Below are 18,796 nucleotides of genomic sequence, written 5' to 3' on the forward strand. Positions count from 1 at the left end.
GGAAGCTTCCTGCTAAAAGAGTTCTACCGGGAGTTCAACGCCTAGAACCCTAACTCTATCCATTGTAACCATTGGTTCAGGAACGGTCCCTGGAAAGCTGCTCGAAGCAGTAAGCTTTTGGATTACATGAAGCTAAGGTGTAGTATCACAACTCAGAGAATATAAAGGAAGAAGAAAATAAAATTTTGACAAAACAAAAAAGCAAGGACAGGTCATAATAGTCGTGTTCATCTCTCATAAGAACCCCACCGCTAGAAGCCCCACCTCCAACAACAGCACCACCATCCATCAATTTTGGCCTGCAGAACTAGTAAGTCGCCTGTGGGGCCTCAAGGGCTTGGACAGGAGTATTGGGCTTCCACGAATGCACCGGTGAAGGAGCATCCTCAATTTCGTCCGGCCAGCGACGTCGATATGGAGGGCCTTGGCTGCGAGCACGTCGCTTCTTTCTCAACTCAGCATGCCGAGCGCACTCTTCCTGGAACTCGCGACGTTCCTTTCGCTTCTCCAAGACTTCTTTCCATTCACCAACGGCACCCTTGATCCCCAACGCAGCCAGCCCAATACTCGCGACATCGAGAACATCAGCCTTAATGCGGCGTTTCCGGGCCTCCTCGGGTGTGATCTTGCCCTCTTCCAGCTCCTTGATCCGCTTCTTGCGCTTTTCGATACCCTGGTGCACGCTATGCGCAGCGTGAATTGTCGCCACAGTAGCCAGGCCACTTGTCACCAGCAAGTCTCGCTTCATCTTCTTACGTTTCTCCCTCTCATCAGAACTGTCACCTAGGTCAGAACTACTTTCAGAACTTGAACGCCCGCGCGACCTGGGGACCATTGCTCCATCATGTCCCCCGCCTGGTGCGCTTGCCGGCGCTCTGGGGGTTGAATTCCTGCCGCTTGAACGGTATAGACCTACATCTCGCGAATCTCTGTCGCTTCTTCCTCGCCTCGAGCCCCTGCTCCGGTATTCACTGTCATCTGCGTCCGAGTCGGAGTACGAATCGTGCCGCTTCGAGCCCCGCCGGGATCGTCCGTGGTCCCTATCCCGACTATGACTGCGACTGCGGCTGCGACTATGACTGCGACTGCGGCTGCGACTGCGGCTGCGACTGAGACTGCGGTCTCGCCCGTCGCGCCGATCAGATTCACCAGCCTCAAGCCCCAAGGCAGCCATGCCCTTGCTCAGGTAATCCGAGACACTCTTGCTCCGCTTTTGCGAACCGCGATGACCATCTCGGCGTGAACTGCGCTCATCGCTCTCGGAACCGGAACTATCGCGAGAACCATCACGGCCTCGCGGCCTCGAGCGTGAGCGCGAAAATCGGTCATAGATCTCTTTACCCGCCGCGGCTAAAGCTCCCGCCGAAACGAGGTCCTTCAGGCCACCGGAAGACTTATGGCCGCGTCCTCTGGACTTCGACCGTCCTCGGTTCATGAGCTGCCCCGCAGCGAGACCTGCCAGTGTGGACTCAATGGTGTGGCGCTTACTGTGCTTTTTGGGATCTTTGTCCACCAATCCATCTGTTCCTGCAGCTGCCACAGCGGCCGTGAGGATCGCCTTGCCCTTCTCGCCGGTCCATGGACCTGGGTCTTTGCGTGAGCGGAAGGCTTGGACAGCGCCGGCTGCAAGTGCTGCACGGGCGGCTTGGGCGATCCGCTCTTCCTTGGTTTTGCTGCGGTGCCGGCTGCGGCTGCGGCTGCGTGAGGAGGAGTCACGGCGGTGGCTGCGCGAGTAGGAGCGGCCTCGACGGTCGCGGCGGTCGCGGTCATAGTAGTCTCGATCACTTCCACGGTAGTCACGATCACGATGTTGGTCGCGATCGTGCTTGTAGGCAGCTGCAGCTGCACCTCCACCTAATCCCAAAGCACCGAGAGCCTGTTCGCCGAATGACTTGCGGCGGGACTTGCGGCGCTCTGGGGACGGGCTATAAGATTGCGGCGAGTACCTTGAACGACGGGACCCTGGTAAGTCATGTTAGTGATACATTCTGCAAGAGCACCCCACAAGCCGTAGCCGGCTCTGAGTCCTCATGCGCTAATTAGACCAAAGGTACTTACGGCGGTCATCATATTGGCGGGAGCGCCTGGTGTCAGATCGGCGGGGCCTATCGTCGTAGTAACGATCGTACCCGCCAGTCGACGAGGCGCGGCGCACTGTCTCATAGACTGGTCTGCCCGAGCGGCGAGAATTGTAGCCGCGCTCATAGACGTAGTCTTCACCAGGCGGGAAATGACGCTGGACTTCCTCAACGGAATCGTCAGGGCGGCCGTACGGATAGATCTCTCGCTCAAATCGGCGTGATCCTCGAGGCGGCTGGGGGGACTCGGGGTGATCTTCATAGTATTCTGCGGCGGTTCCTTTTGGGCGGTCGCGGCGATCCGGGGCGTAGTAGGGGCGGTCGTCGTAGTATGCCATCGTGGCAACGTGGAGGGTAGGTTCTCAATAGAGTCAATAAGAAAAGGCGACAGGATGAACTTTCTACCGTTCACTGGGACGAGGTTGACAGGAAGAAAGAACTGAGGGTCCGATCTGGCTGATAGCGGGGCAGGCGGGTGGCGTGACGTCGATGGGAGCAGGGGAGTGAGGCTGGGGCGTGGCTGAGAAAAGCGACGAAAGTGAGAGAAAGCGCGAGGGCCGGACTAGGGCTCAAACTCGGGTCATTGGGAATCACAGTGGGCACTGCTACTTCCAGGTTTAGTCTCAGTATATGCTTGGCATGTATATCTGGGTACATACACGAGGGTGGATGGTCCTCGTCTACCTGGTGTTGCGAGGGGGATTTTGTATCTCTGGCGCCTCAATGAAATCCAGACTTGTCAAACCCGCCCAGGCGCTTTCATATATGCGTGCGGATAAGCCCCGATGACGTCGTCTTAATCTACGACAAGCCAGGCAACGCGGCAAGCAACGCGGTCACCGCCGCATAAGCGTCCAGGTGGTTGCGCTGGCAAATGGCGTCATCAGTACGAACCCCCCAAACAAACCCACCAAGCCCTTGTCGAAACCGTCGAGGAAATACTGCTTACTTGTAGAGCGACGCTTGAATTCACTGATTTAGATCCTGTAGTTTTTGACTTTGATCTCGATTGCCGTCAATAAACAATGGGCCCATTTCCACGGAACAGCCGCGGATAGCCCCGCCTGATCCCATGGAGCCCTTCCAAGGTCGACTCGATCCGCTCCGCATTTACGGCGATTGCATTTTCGGGATCGAGATCCCTCCAACCGGAGTAGCCGCTTACGTTTTGGTTTCTTACTGGCTTGTTTGTTGTCAGGTCAAAGTCACACCGTCATTTCTGCCAGGACACCCCGGTCTCGCCAAGTACTAGAAGTACACTTCAAGCCCGCCTCGGCGTGCATAGTCACAACATTCATATCGCACAAACACGCAGATGTCATGGTACAAGGGATATATAACATGAAGGTGAAGAAAAATTAAGTTCAACGATCCATCATAAAGCGTGCCAAAAAGGAGAAAAAAAAAAGATAATTGGTACCCCGTGCACGGCCTCGGTCGCATCTAATCGATCAAGTGATCGCTCTTTTATAATACTTGAAACAGCCTGAGCTCGAGCTCTGCACAACCAGACCGGAGAGATAAATATGCCTGCATTCGATATGCACTCTTCTAGGCACCCCGCAATGCTCTGCGCGGGCCAGGCGAGGAGCTGCGCGATCGTCAGGGGATCGTCAGGGGAAGTGGAGTGAGGCAGTATCTGGTCTGCTCATGCAATTATGGTCCGAGATACGACACTCGGTCCGAGACAACGGCCGTCACAATCATGTGCCCGTTGGGGTTTAGGTCTTCTGTCGGAGAGAAGTAGAAATCTCATCCTTCTTATCCGACTTGTCATGAAGGGTGATGCGAGCCATTGAAACCGGAGGCGACAGGGGCGGAAGCATAGGAACGATGTCGGTGTTCTAGCTACTGGTCCGCGGATGTGCCGTCGTGGCGTAGCCAGAGTCCGGTCTCGACATGATCCATCTCGGCTCTGCATCTGGCTCTGAAGTGGTGGTTGAGATGGTTGAGATGGAGCGCATATCCTCTGAGTGAGTGCGGTGGGTCCGGATATGCTGCTTCATGTTGTCTTTCCGGGTGAAAGCCTTGTTGCAGATGGGGCAGTGCACGCTCTTCTCACCGGTGTGCTTCTTGCCGTGGCGGGCGGCGTGGCCGGAGGTGGTGAACGTAGCTGTACAGCCATGACTCGCTGCGTACGGACATGGATACTTGTTCTTACGACCGGTGCCGCGCGCACTGCTCGCACTAGATGATGAAGGCTTTGCATCTGTTGAAGAGATCACATTGGCATGGGCCTCTGGAGGCGTGCGAGGTGGTGCAGGGCCCCGTGGTCGAGAATACGAGTCCCGTCGTAGATCCTGCCGTGCGTACGGATGATAGGCAACTGACGAAGATTGACTTACGACATAGTCATAGGCAGAGCCATCGGACGAGCTGGGAGATGTGGGATGGGCAACCTCGTTGACTGAGTCGCGGGGATGCCGCACACCTTTCGGAGAGGTCGCTGGGGACTCAGACATTGCTGGCTGGAAGACGTATGGCGGGTTGCTGACGGGCGGGGGTTGATTCGGTTCTGACATTGGAGGCAGTGAGCTCCCGCTCAGTCTGGGATTAGATCGGACCGCAAACGATGGGTTATCGTCATTGTTGAGGATCGACACTACGTTCATCTTCCTGTCGGACATTTCCTGGGAGCCCCGATGCACGGCCACCGGGGCTAGGAGGGTATACTAGGACAGCAATTCAGTATTGATGCTTCATTAGATCTCTCTTTCCCGCATACCTCGAAGGGCTACGGATCACGACGCCAAGGTAAAGGAAAACGAGGGAAAGGACGGAAGAGAGGGAGGGGGATCTGTACCTCCCCCCCTCCGCATCCCCTTGAGGATACTGCAAACGTACCAGCGGTTCTCGAAAGATGTTTGCCCTCTGTGTCGTGTAACACGTCGCCGACATTAGGCCCTAAGTAGGCACCGGCCCGCAGACTTTGGCTAGGAAGGCTGGATGAGGTCTTGGGTTGTAACGCTGACGTTTGTTCTCAGAAAACCTGAACAGTTCTAGGAGCCCCGCGAGTCTCTGGATCCGAAGAAAAAGGAGTGAGACGCTATTCCCACTAGTCCTCAGAATTCCTGATTTGGGGGAAACGAAAAAAGGTACGGCGTCTAACCCGGTAGTCCCTTGGGACAAATTCCTTTTCGAAGAATTTGGCGACTTTCAGCGTCCTCGCTCTTGTTCGCTGCCCTTTCCTTCTATTGCAACGCCCCAAAAGTTCGATGTGGGGAACACAATTCTTAACGGTGGTTGCAAACTGGCCCGGGTATACTCGGCCGGGGGTAGACGAATAGATGACACTGGTCGTCAAATTCGTTGTACCAAGCACAAAGCAACCGTCCTTCAGACCAAAGCTGGGACTCCCAAGAACGGCGAATGGAATGTGTCACGGCGGAGAGTGCTGTTATGAGGATGGTCGACCACTGAAGGAGAGGCTTTTCGTCTTGATCGTGAATCGCCAAAGCAAAGCAAGTCTCGGCGTACGCAGTGGAAGGTACTTGAAAACTTAAATGGCGGGGAGGGGAAGAAGAAGGGCAATGGTTCGGATGGCAGTTGCGTCAAATAAGAATGGGAATACAAAGCCCAAAGAGGGCGAGGCCAGAATAAAAAGTACAAAATAAGAATAGAATAAAAAAGAGCAGATCCTCAAACAACCCCAGGAATTCTTATCCATATATGCGAGAAAAAAAAAGGCCAAGCTTCCAGGGTCCGTCACAGACGCTCCAGAAGCTCCATGTATTTCCATACAACGGAGGTACGCTATCGCACTAGCCGTTGGAGTGGAGCCAAGGGCAAGAGCCAGAAAAAGGTGAAAAATGAAATACAAACAATACAGAGGGGAAACGGTAAATAACCAGGACCCCTACTTACCCCCTGTTTCCTGTGCAGACCCGTTTTTCTCTCCGTTTCTTCCGGGCCGCCGACCCTGGCGGGACGGCATTCGCCCCGAGCTATCTACGCTGCGTACGTAGATGTGGTTTCTGAGTTTCTGGATTTTCCCGATTTTACCGGCCTGTGTGCTGAGGCTTGTGCCTTTCCGTACCTCTCCGCGCCTCTGCCTCCCAGGCCCAATGCTGCTCCTTGATGCCTATTTTTGCTACTGTTTCGCTTTCGTCTTGAGTTCCCAATTGGACTAGGGCCTCGGCTGGCCCAAGCGGAAAAGTGGAACCCAGCAGAGAGGATGCGAAGGCATCTCGGGAGAACTACGGCAAGCAAGAACCGTCGGAAGGGGGGAAGATAGGACGCGAATCATCACCTTGAACGCTATCTAGCCTGTTTCATCGTTGCAATGGGCTCTGGCCACACAGGGACTCGGCTATAATCTTAGCCCTCTGATCGAAAATTGAAAATAGTCTCCTGCAAAAATGGGGAGAAACCTCCAAGCAGAATGCGTGCAATATAGTAGCGCTCAGAGTGGAGTGTATTGTGAGCACTAGCAGTGACTCGTCAGGACCAAGAGGCGCCGAGTCTGGGGTGCGTACGTAAGTGATGATGTTGTGGTTGCCGTACTCATCGGGCACTCGCACTCATCTCCGATCTCAGGCGGGGATTTTAGCGGATTTTAGCTTCTATTCTCCAGGTCTTGATTCCTCACCTTGATTTGTGGATTTCTTTTTATTTCTGCGAATTACCTTTCCAATCCAGTTGAAGGCACTTGGCATCAGATGCATTGCAGCTACGTTTGAGGTAATGCTCTATGCTAATATTGGCCTCGGCTCTTGGAATTTCCTGCGCTGTGAAATAGACTGGTCTGGCCACCCGTGGCGCTCCCGGCCTCGAATCTACAGTTTGGTTTTCTGGGTCAAGTTCTCCAGGCCGAGCTTGCGAACGAGCAAGACACAAAAAAAAAAAAGAAAAATAGAAGAAAAATGGAAAGGAATCACAGGTAATGGAACAAAGCCGAGTCCTCAATGAAAGTAATAATAGCATAGAAACCACTTTAGGCATGGGCTGGGGGGGGTAGATCCCACAAGGCTGATGAACACTGAGCGTATAAGTTCGTGCGGCAGAAATCTATCAATAAAGCGCCGATGGATTTCACGAGGCAAAAGCTTAGCCCCCAGATGACATTCCATGACAGATTGCCGCTAACCCCCTTCCATGTATGCGTTAATACTACGATCACCTCACAGCGAAGTCTAGGGCTCGATAGGGTTGTAATTCTGGCCCGTGCGACATTCGTACTCGTATGTGTTGCACAAATCGTCTGCCGCCCCACCCCGAACGAGCATTTTCCGCCCACGTCTACGTAAGGCAGTAACGTATCGCTCCGGTTCAGATCTAGAGAACCTAAACCTGAACTACGAAGGGATTCTTTCTTCCTTTCTTTCTTTCTTTTTTTTATTTTTTTGCAGCCCAAAGGCTTCGAGTTACCAGGGCTCTCAGCTCCTGGCCGACAGTCCTACAAGCCGCGGCAGCGACCCCTGGATTGCACAACTTTTGACTATCAAATTGAATTGGTGCCGAACCGCAGTGCAGGGTTTAGGCAGAATCGTTTGGTGCGAGTGTCCAGCTCGAGAATAGAAGACTCGCGTATCTTTGCTCTGACCGTTGCAAAAATGATTATTTTCGGCGATAGCCTGGGGCATACGTATGCTGTATACGTATATCCAGTGCCGCGCAGCCGTAGTCCTGTGAGATTATGCCAAAACTAGCATTATGCTTTGGTGCTTATCCTGACTGAGATTGGGGTGCTCGCCATGGCGCCATGATTCGTACGTCAGCCGGCGTTAGGAGATAACGCCACAGATCGACTTTGGTCAGAGCCCTGGTTTTAGTGCAGTTCCTTCGTTCCGGACCCTTTTTTCCCCTAACCTGTTCGGTTTCTTTTTCGTTTTTTTTCCCGAGCGCTCTGTGGCGCTCTAACTTATTTCGACCCTCTGTCCTCACCATGGTTGCCCTGGCCTTCCGTTTTCTGTCTAGCGGAATTTTCAGCTTCGAGACCCTGGATGCAGGGACTCGTGGCCATTCCCCCCCGGTAGCCTAGACCAGGCTAGCTTGGGGTTTCCCGGACCCCTCCCGGTTCTTACAGCTCTCAAACTTTTCTGTATCTTGTCTAGTGCGATGGAGCTGGCTAATTAGCGCCCAGGTGTATCTGCATCGGCTGAGTAAAGCTACGGGTAGACGCCTGCCCACGCGGCCTCTGAATTATTTTACGCCACCTCGTCAGATCGGTCAATTGCCAGAGGCTTCCGCGTGGCTAGTAACATATGGCGTATGTCACTCGGATGCAGGGACTGGTGTACGACTTTGGCCCCAACAATTCATCCCTTCATCAATGCGGAGAAACGAACTGGGACGCGCAATTACAGAACAATTTCCGAAATCTTGTAAATCTCGTATTGCTCGAGTAGCTCGGCGCTGCCGAAGACCCCTCTGCTTTGGGGACGATAGCCACATTGGTTGCTGCCTACAATTCTCTGGCGCACTATTGAATCCAAAAAGTCTGCAGCGAGTCGCGAAGCTGTTGGGGCTCCATCGATGATCCGGCACCGGAGTCTGCCGTTCCCGCGTTACCCTTACCGGCATAACGAATTTACTTATGCACCACTGGAGGTTCATAAACCTCCGATCTGTGGCGCAGACTTTTCTATCTATCGCCTATCGGTGGATTCATTTGTCCCTTTAGCTTCTACGGTATCACTCTTCCATCCGTCTCGGCTAAGATCCTCGTCAAACGCTTACATAGCCGGTACTCGGAAGCTGTATTGGGACTAGTAACTCGCTGACCAACCTTCCCAACTCCGATTACCGTGATGCATGGTCGTGATTGCTCGATCACCCTCATCGCACGGAGCACCCGGAACGCGCATGTTTACTGTGTACCACGCATATAGCCTAATCTCTTCATAAAAGCCACGCCTTCAACGCAGATCAGCGGACGCAGCTTGGCACATTAGAAGACAAGTTCCACGCCCGTTCCTATTAGTAGCCGCTGGCAGATGTACAGTGTAGCTGACAAATATCCACCAAATGGTAGTTATTTGTCTGCAGGGGTAAAATACCGTTCAGGCAGGCCCCCACAGGTCAAAACTTGAGTGTCGAAATCACCAGAACCAGAATCCTAAATTTGGCTCGCTCCAGCCACCCCCCACCCTCTATTGCTATCAGACCCGCTCGACTAGCCCACGCACGACCCTCATTCGATCGGCGGTGACCTTCAGGGTCCGGCCGGGTTGAAATTAACTGGGGCGGCGAGTGGGACGTAGATTGTATATCAAGGAAAATCTCCGTGAAGGAACTGACGACACTGACCACGCATGCCTATTCGTAGGTACTAGTCTCAGGCATCATCAAGCGGGCCATCCTCCAGTACATTGTTTACCGAACGGGGAATGCGCAAGACGGCGCGCCAGTCGACGTCCCAACGCAATCCTGGTGGAAGCACTCCCTGTTCGAGCTGTCGATACTGATTGCGTCAGGCAAGAGCTACACGTATCCCTTAGACCCTTCATAGGGCCCCCTCCCTTTGCAAGCTAGCTGCATCAGTCATTGCCGTGCATGCCGTGCATGCCTTGCGGAGGCTATGCTGGTCCTCGAGAGTGGGTGTATTGTTTCGCACCCGTAATTGTATTGTGTTCCGTGCTAGCGTGCCTTTATGTATGTATTTGGACTCGACTGCGTAAGCGGAAACATACGTCATGTTGATAGGTGGGCACGATACAGCGTTTCGGGCTGGGTGACCTATTTTGATTTCGATTTCACTGCTTCGGAGTTCATATTAGGGTTGAGGTGTGGCTCGCGGGACTTGCTGATAGCTAGGGGGGCCTCTTACGTGGCTGAAAGTCTGAAGAGTTGGGGAGTACGCAATAGATTGGGTTGCTTCATAGTGTTATTCATTTTCTTTTATGCATTGTGCATTGTCCGGGATTTCCGAGTGCGTTGAACCGAGCAGGTGGAGTGCGCTTGACTTGTTTCTGAGACCCTGGGGAAATGGTTCCCAGGGGTGGCAGTTAAACCATACCTCAGAGGAATGGACTGAAAGCCGTCTGCTTTGAGTCTCGTGCCGGTGGTTCACATCCGTCATTTGATTCAATGATCACGAAAGCCGGAGGGCTAAACTTGCAGCTTCAGGTTTTACCCCAGCGGAGCCCCTGCTATGGTACCCATCAACCTTTCTCAGCCTACCACTAAATTGGAAACGGACATTTGAGGTCCCCAGCTCCCAGTCAGTTGATAGAATCATGGCGATTGGATTAGGCATATGACACCTAGCTATCTCTGGGGCATCAACTCGAGCAAAGCCTTGTGTCCAGAGATCTACCTTGGACAGCACCCTCTGGAACAAATTAGCACTCGTGCTTGTGGTACCTTTGCTTTCGCGCTGATACATGCGGCTAACCACCACCGGGCTATTCCAGAGAAGTGAACGAGATCTACCTGGCAACTCAAGTCGGTAGTGAGTACCCTTCATCTTCAACTCTCAATCGAGCCAACAACCTGTAATTCCATCGCATACCTCCCCGAAGATACAAGGTACCAAGCATTTGATGTACGCACCGATTTTTTTATTTTATGTCGTCTACCTCGAGACCAAAACGAATGCCCCGAAGCTGGAGTCAAATGATCTACACATGATGGTTTCTCCAACTATCTCGACCAGGAAGATGATTCGAAATCTTCATGCTGGGAGGGCTGATCCTAAGCGTCAAAAGATTGAAAGATCAACTAGGGAATACCTACCGGGCTTATTGTCGTCAAGATTTGGATATCACAAGTCCGAGCTGGGATAGGGCGCAGGAATTTGCGTGTTCTTTGCTTTTACCCCACTTGTTGTCTCCTTACTTTAACGACCATATGAAGGAAGAGATCAACACAACGAGAGCCGCATGAATTGGGAATGGCACGATTCAATATTTTACGATCTGGCCACGATGGTTTTGAAGTGGGCCTGGGTTCGCAACTCGGCGACGACGTCCTGAAAGCAACTGAACCATCCTGGTGGGGTGTCACAAGCTGTATGCGCCATTCATGCTATGGCGGATGGCGATCAAGGACAGCTGACATCCCGAGATTGTTTGAATGAGGCTTCCATTTGGTACCATGAGGCTAGACGCGTCGTCCAGTTGTGTCCACTACCGAGCTAATGTTTCTCAGCTATCCTTCATCTTCAGGCATCCATTAGTGTCAGTGCAACCCTAGCTGCAGTAGCCTTGAGATGATGCAGCAGTACAACGAGTGCAGCAAACAGCGTTGGTCTAAGGCTGCTGACGGAGGCAGTGTTTTCATGCAGTCATGCGCCTTCCTTCAGGCGCCCCGTCAGTACTCGGCAGTCCTCAAATTGAGTCTTCAACCTCCGTCAATAGCAAGCAACGCTTGACTGGTGCCCGAAATGCACAATCAATCTCATCCCCGTGGCCAATCATCCTCAAAGCTACTAACCTCATCAGCCAATGATTACTGCCAGAGTCTGGGTCGGATTCCACGTTCCTAACAGATCACTCTCTTGACAAACGATTGGCTGTCAATACAGCGGCAAATTCGCCGTGGGGCTTTATTATCGGAGATAAAAGGGATTTTAGCACTTCGGGCATCACATATCGCAGGTTGGAGATTTCGCGGGTAGTAATGTGACGCTACGTGCTTCCCACTAGGCCCAACTAGATCAATGTCTGGCCCCAAATACCAAGCATCCAACATCTGCAAGCGAACTCACCGATGGCCCCATAATTGTGAGGTCGGTAAGAGCCGCGCCAAACTACATACGGCCTAACTTCCGTCGAAATCCGACTTAGCGTGGATGCCAAGGTCGTCCGTGCCTCAAATCTTTTAGCAATGGGGCTCTAGGGGCGCTTCTGAATTACTTTCTTGGGTTTGGGATGAAATCGGGGAGGGCAAGTGATTGGTTTCGCTCTCCACACCCGCAAAAATTTCTTGGTTTGCGGCAGGGTCAATGCCGCTAGTAAAGAGCTAAGAGACAGGGGCCAGAGGGCATTAGGTACAAGAATGCCCATTCCCCCATCTGCGCCATCTTCATCTTCTACGCTCGTTTCGCTCGTTGCTCGTTGACGGGCTCCGTTGTGTGGTTTATTCATAGAGCATATTTTACCCTATAGTCTACGGGACATATTTCGGAGAATTAATCGACGATCGGCATTCTCGTGGAGTTAATCATGTGGGGATCTGCTATCTTGCCGATCGCCCTCCTGGCTGCGCTGCCCTGCGCCAATGCCATCACTCTGCACAAGCGTAGCGAGCCCGCGGTCCTTGGACTTCCGATTGTTCGCACCGAGCGATCACAGGCGCTGCAGAAGCGTGATAGCAAGACTGTCAGTGCTGATCTTTATAACCTTGTAGGTGCCGGTCTCAAGTCTTCAATTCAAAGCACAAGGTCACCGGGAAAGTTACTAATACCATCTAAGCAAAACATGCAATATTGGGTGAACATTACTGTGGGAACCCCAGCACAGAAGGTCTCCCTCACCCTCGATACAGGCAGCAGTGATGTCTGGGTTAATATTCCTAATTCGACCTTCTGTTCGGCCGACGACGACCCCTGCTCCCCATATGGCGTTTTCAAGCAGAAGGATTCATCTACCTTCCACATGCTTGATTACCAGATGAATGCTACCTATGCCGCCGGCTTCCTGGCAGAGGGTTACTATGCCACAGACACTCTGTCCATTGGAGGTGTAAAGGTGAAAGATTACCAGTTTGCAGTCGCTGATATAAGTCATAACGAGAGTGAGTAACCGACTCAGTTAGCTATTTCAACTTCCCCAAGAACTCATTTTGCTAATGGTTCATTTTTTTATTTTCATAGATGGTATCTTGGGGGTTGGATACCAAAAGGGCACCGACGCATATGCCATCGGCAAGGAGTACACCAACCTCCCGGGCGCGCTCGTCAAAAGCGGCGCTACTAATTCAGCCGCTTACAGTTTGTGGCTGAACAAGCTTGACAGCACCGGCAACATCCTCTTCGGAGGTGTCAACAAGGCGCGATACAACGGCGAGCTCCAGAGCGTGCCTATCTTAAAGGTGTACGGCGAGTATCGCTCTCTGGCCATCGCATTGACTGAAATCACCGTCAAGGATAAGACCTATGCGTCAGGTCTGCCCTTAGCTGTCTCCTTGGACAACGGTAGCTCCATGATCGCTCTGCCCAAAGAGCTCTTGGACCCCATCTACAAGGATATCGGCGCCGGCTACGACTCGAAGAGCCAGTTCGGCTACATCTCTTGCGATGCTGCCCACTGGGACTACAACATTACTTTCAGCTTCTCCCAAGCTAAGGTCTCCATGCCCATCAGTACTCTGGTATTCCCCCACTACTCTGAGACTTCTTTCCCCAAGGGCGATTGCATCTTCGGCATGGTCCCCAGCCAGCCTGGAGTGAACTTGATGGGCGACCCCTTCTTGCGCGGTGCGTACGTTGTTTACGACCTCGACAACAACGAGATCTCGCTCGCTGAGACGAACACCAACGATGGTGATGATGATATTCATGAGATTGGCACCGGGTCCGACGCTGTCCCGGGGGGCCACTCTGCTGGCCTCGGCCGTCACCTCCGCGACAGGCAATGGGCCTGCTGATCAGACCGCCACGACCGTTCCAGTGACGGCTCCCGCTACTATGACTGTTACTGGTGAATTGAGCACTACTGACGGCTCCGCTCCAAAGACCAGTGACGGTGGCGCTGCTGCTACCAGCAGCTCTTCCGAGGGCCTGGCAGCGCTACCTACCAGCAACCCGAACCATCTGCTGCCTGGTCTCCTGGGTGCCGGTTTGCTGCTTGCGCTGTAGACTCATCAGTACTGTACTGGCAGCCCTGACGAAATGGCTTATACCCTCTTATGTCGATAATCGGACCTAGAAGGTCGAACTTCGCGCCGGAATTGTGCGTGCATATAGTAATGGATACCTTGAATAATTGAATGGAATTGCCACACCTGACTTCAGATTTTGTGAACTTCAAAGTGCTATTGATACTTGACTCGGCTTATTCACCCCTGTTAGAACCTCTTTCAGGCTCACGGATACTGCTACTCGTACAGAATTGACCACATGTTCACACCCTATGTCCGCTGAATGGTGGGGTCGCACGAAATATCCAGATGTCGCAATGAAGGAAAGGGATTTAGCTGGCAAATCAAGTTGCCCATTGAACTCATAAAACATTTTACATACAAATCCCCCTGCGTCCTACAGCGGTCGAGTTTCAAATATAGGCCTGACGTCACTTGCTCCTTAGCTGGAAGTATCGTATGATTGCTTAGCTATTTTCCTGCGTAGTGAGTGCTTTCTAGCCTTTCTCAATATTGGCATCCTGAATTGGGAATGCCGTTGGAAGAAATGCGTTGATCGGGGAGCTCACTATCAAGGTCCTTGATACGCAACTGATCCATGGATATCAGTAGGTATATAATGGCACGAATATATATGTAACCCTCCACTTAGGTCTGACCCCAGGGGTTCAATACGAACTTGAAAAGTGGAACTCATGTCCCAAAGAAACGGAAACAAGCAGTCTACTCAGTCGCGTAGCTAGATGAGGTCAGTGGGGCAATCATGATGAGGGGTAGGAATCGTGCCCGCTTCCCGCAAGCAGCCCAAGCTCTCCACCCGCATCATTACTACGAGTAGTAGTCCCCGTCAGATCAAGCCGCCCCAGCTCGAACCTGAAACCTAAACTACCAAACACCATGCCCCAGCCCAAGAATAGGGAAGAAGTCCTTGCCCGCCTACGCAAGACCGTGGCAGATGGCTCCATCATCGTCGGCGCCGGCGCCGGTAATCACCCCCAATCCATGAATTCACCACAAGCCAACTAAACCCGCCTGCAGGCATTGGCCTCTCCGCCAAAGCCGTCGAGCAAGGCGGCAGCGACCTGATCCTGATCTACAACTCAGGGAGATTCCGAATGGCCGGTCGCGGCTCGCTCGCAGGCCTCATGCCGTACTCGGATGCCAACGCCGTCGTAGTCGAGATGGTACGTTCACGCTACGACTGGGAAAACCTACGATCTTCCGCCTCCAGTCTCCCCAGCCCTCTCCCCAGCCCCTTTATTCCCCACCCACTCACACTTCCCCAGGCCAGCGAAGTCATTCCGGTCGTGCAGCACACGCCCGTCCTCGCAGGAGTGTGTGGCACCGATCCCTTCCGCTCGATGCCCACCTTCCTCGCCGAACTGCAGCGCCTCGGCTTCGTCGGTGTTCAGAATTTCCCGACCGTCGGCCTGATCGATGGTCAATTCCGCGCGAACCTCGAGGAAACGGGCATGGGTTATGACAATGAGGTGGCCATGATTGCGACCGCGCACGAGCTCGGCCTCGTCACAACACCGTACGTGTTCAGTGCGGAGGATGCGGTGAAGATGGCGCGGGCGGGCGCGGACGTCGTCGTCGCGCACGCGGGGCTGACGACGTCGGGAGCGATCGGGGCGTTGAGCGGGAAAAGTCTGGAGGAGTGTGTGGGGTTTGTGCAGGAGATTCGGGATGCCGCCGTGGGGGTCAACAGTGAGATACTAGTTCTGTGTCATGGGGGCCCGATTGCGAGACCAGAGGATGCGGAGTTTGTGCTGAGCAGGACGAAGGGCGTCCATGGGTTCTTTGGCGCCAGTAGTATGGAGCGGTTGCCGGTGGAGATTGCGATCAAGGAAAATGCGGCGCAATTTAAGCGGTTGAAGGTGCGGTTGGCGTAGAATTACCCGGTTTGCTTTTACCCCCCGCGAGACAGAAAGGGTAATTTTGCTCCGCGGGGGAGTGGAGCGCGGGGAACCAAAGCCGTCGGTTAAATTGGATTGGAGATGGATACAAGGTGTTATCTTGTTTCTTCTTTGTTCTTTTTCCTCCATTTTTTATTCGAGTATTCTTCTTCTCTCTTTGATTGAATCCTAGAACGTCCATCATGGCGAATTCAGGCATTCTGAAGGGCCGATTCGGTATTGTGACTGGTGGATCGCGGGGTATGGACACCCTCCCACGTTTCACGATATGCAAGAGCAGCACTGATCATAGACCGTAGGAATTGGCGAAGCAATTGCACGCAATCTAGCAGCCAAGGGCTGCGACCTTCTCCTGAATTATACCTCCGCCTCCAGCCAAGGACCGACCGAGAAGCTGTGCTCCGAGCTGGCCTCTGCGCATGGGATTCGCGTCGAGAGCGTACAAGCCGACCTGGGCAAGCCGGAAGAGGGCGTGCAAGTTATCCTGGCCGCCGCGCAAAAGTTCAGCTCCTCCGGCAAGCTCCAGATTGACATCCTGATCAACAATGCCGGAGTGTCGGCCGATCACAACCTGAACGACCCCGTCCGCGGCCCTATTGGACCCGAGAACTTCCACTGGCAGTACGCAATTAATGTCCTCGCCCCTCTACTCCTCACTCAGGCCGTCGCGCCGTACCTGCCTACCGACCGCAGTGGGCGCATTGTCAACGTCTCGAGTGTGTCGTCATCGCTGGGCTTTGTGGGGCAGTCGATCTACGGCGGAACCAAAGCTGCACTAGAGGCCATGACACGGACCTGGGCGCGTGAGCTGGCAGATCGTGCCACCGTCAACTCGATCAACCCGGGCCCTGTGATTGGGGATATGTACTTCAAAGCGGGCGAGGCCTTCTGGCGGGATCTGCAGGGCTTCGTGGACAATGCGCCCTTGAGCAAGTTGGACTTGAACAACAAGGATGTGACAAGTCGATTGACCGAGGATCAGATCCGTCTGATCAACGAGAAGATGGGCGGGCGGAGACCTGCTTTCACGAGCGAAATTGCGGGTACGGTGGGCATGCTCTGCACCCCTGACGGAGCTTGGACCACGGGCAGTGTTGTCAATGCCAATGGCGGTATGAAGATGGTTGAGTAGATAGATATGATCAATGATAGAACAGCATCGACTGATGGTAATGCTTGGATTGTTTGCTCCATGTCTCTCAAGTAACCCGTTTTGTCGAACATCTCGATGAGGCAGGTTTTAGGCAGTGCCGCCCATCATCCCCTGTCAAAAGAGTGGGGCACGATAACGGCTCGATTCATATACAGTAATTTGTCATGCGCTCTTCCTATTCTGGACTGGTACTATCTCCGAACCACTCGAACACAAAAGTCCGGGAGTAGACTCGGACTTCCGCAGGTGGCGCCAGGGCAATACTACCTTGAGTGGGGTCGGTGGTGAGAAGGTTCTTTTGGCTTGTGCACTAAGAGGTGTGGCGGCTTCTAGAAGGTCTCTCTGTGTATGGTGGGATGTTGCCATGTAGCAGTGCTGGGGATGTTACGATTTGGAACAACCCATGGATGTAGCTCAGGGCAACCCTTGACACTCGCCGTTTCAGCGAGCAGGATCCGCGCTATTAGCTGCAGCCGCACTTTCCAGCCAGTGCAATCCCGACACATGCGTTGAATCTTGAGACAGAAAAGAAAGACATTAGATTGAGTAGGTTGGGTTTCATATTGGATATTATTATTTAATGATTCAAGTTTTCGGGGCTGACGTTTCGCGTCCCCTCGGCGTCCGCCCAGGCCCCACTCTCCTGTATGATATCGGCCTGACTGGACTGGCTATCGACCTCCCAGTTCTTGGTGACAAGGATCTGGTTGGACTTGGACCGTGAAAGAGCGGGTCCTTTTTGGGACTGGTATCGGGAATCGCGCGCCTTGGATTGAGTTTGGGACCGTCCTTCCGATTGTGCATAGTTGCTGTTGTAGGCATTTGTCATGTAGTCCACATCTTGAATCCGTAGGCCGTTGGATTTCAGCCAAGTCAGGAAGGGCTTGAGCTGTCCCCAACAGGCGGTGACCACGCTCAGGCACTGGGTGAGCATCTGTAGTATTGTCACCACGCACATTTCGTAGGTAGGGTCGGTGGTCTCGGTGATTCTTCGGGTGAGAATCAGTTCGGCGAGCACGGTACCGATCACCCTGTCAGACAAGATTGTCAGCTTCAGCTCCAAGATGGCCATGAGTATCACACATAGAAACCTACAAGACGCGTGGAAGGAAAAGACTCGTGATTAATAGGCGCTTTGTGAGAGACGTTTGGACACGATGGGTTAGAAGAATGCCTTGGGCGAGGATCAGAATTTCAGTGACAATGTTTGAGGCGCAGACAAAGTATCTCCAAGCCGCCTAAAAGTCCCATTAGCTTATACCACTGGCTCTGGGTGCATTCCTACATACCAGATCAAAGCAGTTGTTGGACCAGAAGTTCCAAGTGCCCGGCACCGAGCACTGGAAGGCAGTGCCGAAGATGCTCACCACCGCCCATACGCCTATGGCAATTGCTAGAAACAGCCCAAAGAATCGATCGTTCGCCGTCTGCGTGAGGTTCCGCATGAATAGTACCAGTGATATCTTGGAGGCGCAGATGCTGGCGAGGTAGAGTATAGAGCTCGCGTAAAGGTACTAGAGACCACGGCGATCGGTTAGACATCGGTTTCATCTTAGAGCTGCCGTACTTCTTACCTTCATCACCGTATCAAATTCCGGCAATGTCACTTCTTTAAGATGTTTCCCGTAGCCCGAACCGACGGCCATGGACACGCAGATACTCTGGACGACACACAATACCTACGCGGACCCTGTTAGTGCACCTTGAACTTTCGAATCGTTACCTCGGCCCAGGTTACATACCAATGAGGCAATAATCGCAACATCGTCGCTCGTGAACTTGTGAAAGATTCGAAATTTCGTCCCCAGCCGTGCAAACACACTGAGTATAGCCGTCACCAGCAACACCCAATTAGTCACATTGACCGCGGGATCATTGTTGTCGCCCTTGAACCTGGTGCCCAT

At 53.1% G+C, this 18,796-nt stretch overlaps 7 protein-coding genes across 7 annotated transcripts; 3 read left to right on the forward strand and 4 right to left on the reverse strand.

The window, feature by feature from the left end:
* Positions 1–307: 307 nt before the first annotated feature.
* Positions 308–2,416, reverse strand: N7468_000473 (uncharacterized protein; the record flags this gene model as incomplete). The annotated part of the gene is made up of 2 exons (XM_058469770.1): positions 308–1,962; positions 2,059–2,416. 2 exons carry the CDS (start codon positions 2,414–2,416, stop codon positions 308–310), a joined length of 2,013 nt encoding a protein of 670 aa, XP_058335801.1.
* Positions 2,417–3,922: 1,506 nt separating this feature from the next.
* N7468_000474 (C2H2-type zinc finger protein) lies at positions 3,923–4,705 on the reverse strand (the record flags this gene model as incomplete). The annotated part of the gene is made up of 1 exon (XM_058469771.1): positions 3,923–4,705. One exon carries the CDS (start codon positions 4,703–4,705, stop codon positions 3,923–3,925), a length of 783 nt encoding a protein of 260 aa, XP_058335802.1.
* Positions 4,706–10,110: 5,405 nt separating this feature from the next.
* N7468_000475 (uncharacterized protein) lies at positions 10,111–10,485 on the reverse strand (the record flags this gene model as incomplete). Its single annotated transcript, XM_058469772.1, has 1 exon — positions 10,111–10,485. The coding sequence occupies one exon, from the start codon at positions 10,483–10,485 to the stop codon at positions 10,111–10,113; it is 375 nt and encodes a 124-aa protein (XP_058335803.1).
* A 1,699-nt stretch (positions 10,486–12,184) lies between these two features.
* On the forward strand, positions 12,185–13,818 carry N7468_000476 (pepsin-like aspartic protease; the record flags this gene model as incomplete). The annotated part of the gene is made up of 3 exons (XM_058469773.1): positions 12,185–12,755; positions 12,835–13,575; positions 13,631–13,818. The coding sequence occupies 3 exons, from the start codon at positions 12,185–12,187 to the stop codon at positions 13,816–13,818; spliced, it is 1,500 nt and encodes a 499-aa protein (XP_058335804.1).
* An 899-nt stretch (positions 13,819–14,717) lies between these two features.
* N7468_000477 (TIM-barrel enzyme family protein) lies at positions 14,718–15,715 on the forward strand (the record flags this gene model as incomplete). Its single annotated transcript, XM_058469774.1, has 2 exons — positions 14,718–14,805; positions 14,859–15,715. 2 exons carry the CDS (start codon positions 14,718–14,720, stop codon positions 15,713–15,715), a joined length of 945 nt encoding a protein of 314 aa, XP_058335805.1.
* Positions 15,716–15,921: 206 nt separating this feature from the next.
* N7468_000478 (SDR family NAD(P)-dependent oxidoreductase) lies at positions 15,922–16,871 on the forward strand (the record flags this gene model as incomplete). The annotated part of the gene is made up of 2 exons (XM_058469775.1): positions 15,922–15,979; positions 16,039–16,871. 2 exons carry the CDS (start codon positions 15,922–15,924, stop codon positions 16,869–16,871), a joined length of 891 nt encoding a protein of 296 aa, XP_058335806.1.
* A 598-nt stretch (positions 16,872–17,469) lies between these two features.
* On the reverse strand, positions 17,470–18,796 carry N7468_000479 (uncharacterized protein; the record flags this gene model as incomplete). The annotated part of the gene is made up of 5 exons (XM_058469776.1): positions 17,470–17,923; positions 17,988–18,130; positions 18,182–18,406; positions 18,467–18,571; positions 18,635–18,796. 5 exons carry the CDS (start codon positions 18,794–18,796, stop codon positions 17,470–17,472), a joined length of 1,089 nt encoding a protein of 362 aa, XP_058335807.1.

The sequence above is a fragment of the Penicillium chermesinum genome, assembly GCF_028974085.1.
Source record: "Penicillium chermesinum strain IBT 19713 chromosome Unknown utg000001l:1.0-1975020.0:1.0-1976611.0, whole genome shotgun sequence".
Lineage (NCBI taxonomy): Eukaryota > Fungi > Ascomycota > Eurotiomycetes > Eurotiales > Aspergillaceae > Penicillium > Penicillium chermesinum.